Here is a 5,971-nt window from a genome sequence, read left to right as displayed (position 1 = left end):
ATAGCTTTAGTGTAGTTGTTGTTTTAAACTTGAGTATGAACTTATACAAAATGCAGCAAGATATTTAAAAAAACTGTTTTGTTGATTAAAAAACACTATATCGGATTCATATCGGTATCGGCAGATATCCAAATTTATGATATCGGTATCGGACATAACAAAGTGGTATCGTGCCATCTCTAATTGGTTTAGACCACGATATGGGCATAATGTGTGTTTGTTGTTGACCACATGGAGATTTTTCAGAGTTGCTGAGACTTTAAAAAAAACTTTTTTTCTTTTCCTTTTTTTTTTTTTTACTCAAAAGGCTGGTCGACCTACGATTTTCTTTTAGTTGCACCACTGAGAAATTAAGTCGCATATGCGAAAAAATTGATCACACTCTAGAGCCCTGAAAGGGAATGGGTTTTTTGTGTGTAGCTCAGTCTATTTCAGATTTCCATTACACCAGCTTAGTCTTCATGCTTCAGGTGAGTTTGGGAGAGGTCAGTTCTTGGCAGTCTGAGGCCTGCTTTAGTCCCTGATCTGAAGACTACATCCCTAATTCTTAGATGTTTTTAAAACCTGATATATTGTGATTCATATATTCAAATGTTTTAAGTTGGAGTTGATTATATTCAGCAATCGTCTGAGTGATGCAGCTATTTTCTCCAGATCACTTATTTTAATTGTGTGCTTTAAGTGTGGATGCGTGTCACCTTGTTTATAGTCCAGTTCATGTTGCTCACTGGTATTTTTCCACATCTTCCAGTGTTACATTTAGCTTAGTTTTAGTTTGCAGTGCTTTGAATTTTACCCAGTTTCTTGAGGCTTTCTTGGCTATGCCAACATTGCATTTGTTACATATATATTCATGAAGACATGAGATCCATTTAGCTTCCTGTTTACAAACCTTAAGATCACTGCTGGGTTCTTGTTGGTGTTGGTGAAACAATGACATTGTTTGTCCTGGTGCATTGTTCCAAGTCTGCAATCCTGCTCTCCAGGTACGCTATCTGCTTCTTCTTCCTCACATTTTTAATACAGAGCAACTTTAACTTAACAAAGTCCAATATACTTTTCTATTACATCCCAACAGCAGATATAAAAAAGACTTTTTCTGAAAGACTATTGTCAGCTTCCTCATCTGTGTCCTCGTAGGCCCAACGTTATCTGGTGAACAAGCTCAGTTAGCTGTGAACTTGTCAGCTTAAAATTGATTTTAGTTTGAATATCACAATATCGATTCAGTAAAATCCAGGATTGATTTTTAAATATGAATGTATTTTACCAGAAACGCCAGAATCTCAGCTTAAAGCTCACACTGCTGTTTTAGCTGTTTGGTGGTTTCAGATTGAAAATCAATCTCCAAAAAATTGCTTGTATTTTATCACCTTGCATTGTCTATTGTTTTGTTCTGTGTTATATTGAGTGGTTTTCACTTTGACAATTTTGCACTTACTTGGGCTAAGAGAAACATTTCATCCCATGAAGTGAAATTGAACTTGAAAGTCTAAATATGTTTAACTTCTTTCATAGGACACCCCTCATGGAACAAGTTCTTGATTCTCTTTCGAAGACAGCAAGTAAAGCTTTGAGTCTGGACATGTGACAATACCACTTCTTTTAGCAAATGGTCATCTCTGCCACTGACTGGACAGAGAAGAAATGCAGCACTGTCTTTGTTCAGTGGAGAAGTTGGATATATTTCAGACTGAAACTAGTCAAACAACTCATGTTGTGCTTTGTTGTCCTCTCAGTCCACCAGGTGCTGGCTGATTTAAAGGCGGAGTCTGCCAAGCTGCCCTTCAACACCAGCGTTAACCTGTCTGAAGAGGATAAAGTGGAGTGGAAGGACAGAAACATCAGGAAGGTCCATGTATATCCAGAAGTGTCTGACCAGCCTGAAGAACAGGACCAGCGTTACAGAGACCGAACGAAGATGAATGAAGACCCGCTGAAAACTGGAGACCTCAGTCTGACCCTGAAATACCCCACAGACTGGGACACAAATGCCTACACCTGCACCGCCTACAGCAGGAAGGGAAACATCCTGCTGATGAAACAAGTGGAGCTTAAAGTCAGAGGTGTGTGTGTGTGTGTGTGTGTGTGTGTGTGTGTTAGGGACTGTGGGGAATCTTTGTGCATTAGTTATTTGATACGATGTCTTGCACTATCCTACTGTATATTACTGTACACTACTATTCTTATTGTATATATTGTATATCTTATTCATCTGTTCCTCTGTCTCTCCTGCTGCTTTGAGCATGTACATGACCAAAGAATTCCCCTCGGGATAAATAAAGTTATTCTTTCTTGTAGAACTGCGGTTTTAAGCAATGTGGTTGAAAGATTTGGGTGCACCTAACTTTTGTGCTGGTGCACCTAAGAAAATAAGTTAGGCACACCAGTGCAACCATGGCAAAAAGTTAATCTAGAGCCCTGTATAAAATATTTGATCAGATGATAATGGTAGAATGTATGTATATATTTATTTATTAAAATAGTTTATTGTAGAATGGAAGTTCAGAAATTAAAAACTCACCTAACAGTAAAATAATGGTTTAGTCCTTAACAGCTAGAGTATTTAAGGCTGCCAGTTGTCATTAGACAGGAGAGTGATTGTGCTGTGAGAAAGCTTAATCTGCCAGTGATTGTCATGGCCTTAAAGCTATATGGGCAAATAAACACTTCTTGCTTACACCATACTGTGTCTCAGTCTTCCTCACTGTAAATCCAGCCAAAAAAGGGTTGTGAGCCAAGACCAGCTGTGACAGCAGAGTTTACTCTCATGCACATAGACCAAAGATATAAGTTAAAAGAAACCACAGCACCATCAGACTCTGATCATCTCCAATTGCTCTAAAACTCATTTGACTTTAAAGATTTCTGTCCTCTGCTCTGATCTGCTTCTATCCTTTACCTTCCTCTATAACTCTGAAAACAAACCTGCTGCTGTCTGTACAGCTCATGTTGTTTGTTGTCCTCTCAGTCTGTGAGGTGGAGCTGAAGATGGGGGCGGAGTCTGTCCAGCTGCCCTTCAAAACCACAGAAAAACTGCCTGAAGATGCTAAAGTGGAGTGGAAGGACAGATACAACAGGAAGGTTCATGTGTATCATAATGCATCTGACCAGCATGAAGAACAGGATGAGGATTATAGAGATAAAACAAAGATGAATGAATGCCCGCTGGAAACTGGAGAGCTCAGTCTGACTCTGAAAAACCCCACAGAGGGAAACATTGGGAGATACACATGTTGCGTCTGGAGAAAGGGAGACATAATCAGATTGAAAACAGTGATGTTAACAGGAAAAGTAAAAGGGGGTTTGTATGCTCCCCCTAGGTGTGATCTTTCAGAAATACAATATCGCTTCTCACAGTTATGCTGATGATATACAGATCTACTTTGAACTAACTGATGATCTCTGTCTCTGCACTTTTTGTGTGAGGTCAAATAATGGCTCTTAGGAAACTCTCTTAAATGATAAGAAAACGGAAATCGTGGTATTTGATAGTAATATCCCTCGCGGCCAACTTCCTGATGCCCTTGGTTCCCTTGCCAGTTCCATCTCTGACACTGTTAGCAATTTGGGTGTGTTGCTGGATAGCTCTTAAATTTGATAAACAAGTGTCTGCTGTAGATAGATCTAGCTTCTACCAACTGTGGCTAGGCATGCCCTCTGACTGGAACTGGGAGGTTTGCCTCTATTATCCCTGTTCTTGCTGATCTGCACTGCACCCATTAAATACCGTATCCAATTTAAAATACTGCTGCTTACTTTTAAAATGATCAACAACACAGCGCCAAGATACCTTATCGAATTCTTTAGATTGTACATCCTTGTTAGAGCACTAAGATCATCTACTCAGGTAATCTAGGTGCAGCCAAGATCTTGGCTGAAATCTAGAGGTGACCGTGCGTTTGCCTTGGCTGCACCTGATTTGTAGACTTATTCTGTTTCTCTTTTATACATTTCTTTTATGGCTTTGTGCTTTTACCATGTTTTTATTTGATATGCATTTCATTGTTACTTAGGTAACTGTTTGTACAGTCATTTGTATAAAGAGTAAACAGGACTGGTGAACTAACGCAGCAGTTTTTCTGGACCTTTGATGCCCTATTATGTTGGTTTTTTTTCTGAATCTTTGGTTTTTATTTAGCCTTTTCTCTATTTTTTTTCCAATGAGTCTTAGCTTTACACAGACTTTGAAACACATTTAACAAGAAACCCCCGAAGACTTACATTAAAGTCTCATTGTTTCTGTACCTATTTTCGTGTATTCTCACTTGTTTGGCTCCCTGAGTGTCAATTCCTGCTTCTGTCTCATCTTCCTCTGTTCCCTTGTCTTTCAGAGTACTGTTAGGGTGATATTCTGCCAAGTGTGAAGTTGATGAGCTTCACAGTTACAACAGGTTAACATGTCTGAATAACATGATGAAAGTACAAGCATGAACATTTTAAACATGTTTTTTATATTTATTTATATTTCAATAATATGTTTTAATGTTTTAATCCAGCAGTTTAAGGTCGCGCCCAAGTATATCAGTCTCAGACTAAAGTCTGTGCTAATCGACACCATTGCAAAATGTTCATTTTCAGAGGTGGGCTTTCTGCATCATTATCCTGTTGCATAATCTGAGTGAGCTAAAGAGCATGAACTGATAGCTTCATATACTGTATTACTGTGTCATACAGTAACAAACGGCGCCTTAAACCATCTACAACTGAACAGCTGTACCTAATAAAGTGGCTGCTCACAAATGTAGTGACGAAACCCCTGTGGCTGAGACTTTGTTATCGAACTTAAACTTTATGTGAGCCCTTTATTATTCAGTATTGAACGTAGCCAGTCTGCTCTTTATTCCAACTGCTTTCTTTCCACATCTGTCTGCACAGTAACGGGACTTCCTCTGCAGTTAATTTATACTTTCTATTTCGTGTTGCATTATTTTATTTTTAGAGCACGTTACCTGACTGGTTTTGTCCCTGCACTGTTCTGTGTAGCATCTTCAAATGTCCACTAGATGTCACAAAGACACAGTGAACGTGGAACATGCATGAACCTGTCGTGTGGATTGTGACATGCTCTGAATCCACAGACACGCACAACAGGGAAATTACACAAAATGCACTCAAAAGATTCAAGAGTTCGTTTTAACCTATGACATAACAGGACTTAACCATCAAAGACGGCAGCAGTGATTGTAAGGAGCGGTTCTGAATCAGGCCTGCATCAGCTGCGTGAGTCGCTGTGTAAACCACACACAGCAGTGCACAGGCTCAGTCTGTGACTGTGCTGCAACAAACAAAAGTAAAAGTGTTCTTATGCGTTTGGATGGTTCTACGTGCTGAGAAGCAAAACAAATCCTGTTTGTCGTGTTTTTCCTGGAACACACCAGCAGCTGTCAGTACTTACAGCTGGAGGAAGGCGGGGCGTTTCCCTCACATACAAAACACAAAGTTCCAGGAACAGCAGTGAGGCGTGTTTGGGAGCTCTGCTTCTTCCAGGGTTACCGGACTTTGTGGCTGCTGTGGTTTATAAAGGAGGATGAAGATGTTGCTGTTTGTCCTCCTGGGCGGTAAGAAACTCTCTGAGCTCCGTTTACCTGTTTAACCTGCACTCAGTCACAGCACGGCGCCATAAATTCACTCATTCCCGGAAAACAGCGACCTAACGAGGTTTGACTTTACCTGTGAGAGTGTGAACGATGTCTGAGAGGCTGAGGACCAACAGACTGCGGGCTTTCAGGTGAAAGTTTCTAGCAAGAGACACTAACTAACCACAGTAGCTATGCTACAGTAGCTCAGTGTGCGTGGGCGACGCTGATATGAGACATGAGTGCAGATAAGCGTTAAGTCGCATGTGATTATTAACAATGTTTGGAGAAACCGACATGAGGTTAATGTGTTGCTGTCGGTCATCAGAAAGCAAACACCTCTTGTCTTCCCTGCTCTGCTGTGTGGTTTTCCTGCGATCTAAAACTATTTT

The 5,971-nt window shown here is 40.2% G+C and overlaps 2 protein-coding genes across 5 annotated transcripts in view; both read left to right on the top strand.

The window, feature by feature from the left end:
- The window catches only part of LOC102289712, a 22,039-nt gene extending 17,680 nt beyond the window's left edge, over positions 1-4,359 (top strand). Inside the window, exons 6-7 of one of the 4 annotated variants that reach the window (XM_042217190.1) lie at positions 1,740-2,066; positions 2,972-4,359. In XM_042217190.1, coding sequence (XP_042073124.1) covers positions 1,740-2,066; positions 2,972-3,369 — 725 coding nt within the window. In that variant the 3' untranslated portion in view covers positions 3,370-4,359. The remainder of the gene's footprint in view (positions 1-1,739; positions 2,067-2,971) is intronic. The other 3 variants (XM_042217191.1, XM_005952603.2, XM_005952604.2) reach the window with 3 other exon arrangements.
- A 951-nt stretch (positions 4,360-5,310) lies between these two features.
- The window catches only part of LOC102290215 (V-set domain-containing T-cell activation inhibitor 1), a gene marked incomplete in the record, with an annotated part of 4,524 nt that continues 3,863 nt past the window's right edge, over positions 5,311-5,971 (top strand). The window contains 1 exon segment of the mRNA XM_042217192.1: positions 5,311-5,557. Coding sequence (XP_042073126.1) covers positions 5,531-5,557 — 27 coding nt within the window.

The sequence above is a fragment of the Haplochromis burtoni genome, unplaced genomic scaffold, assembly GCF_018398535.1.
Source record: "Haplochromis burtoni strain Fernald_Lab_line unplaced genomic scaffold, NCSU_Asbu1 Contig_1672, whole genome shotgun sequence".
NCBI classification, from domain to species: Eukaryota; Metazoa; Chordata; class Actinopteri; order Cichliformes; family Cichlidae; genus Haplochromis; species Haplochromis burtoni.
The sequence above is the reverse complement of the archived record's forward strand: the minus strand, read 5'-3'. Positions and strand labels throughout refer to the sequence as shown.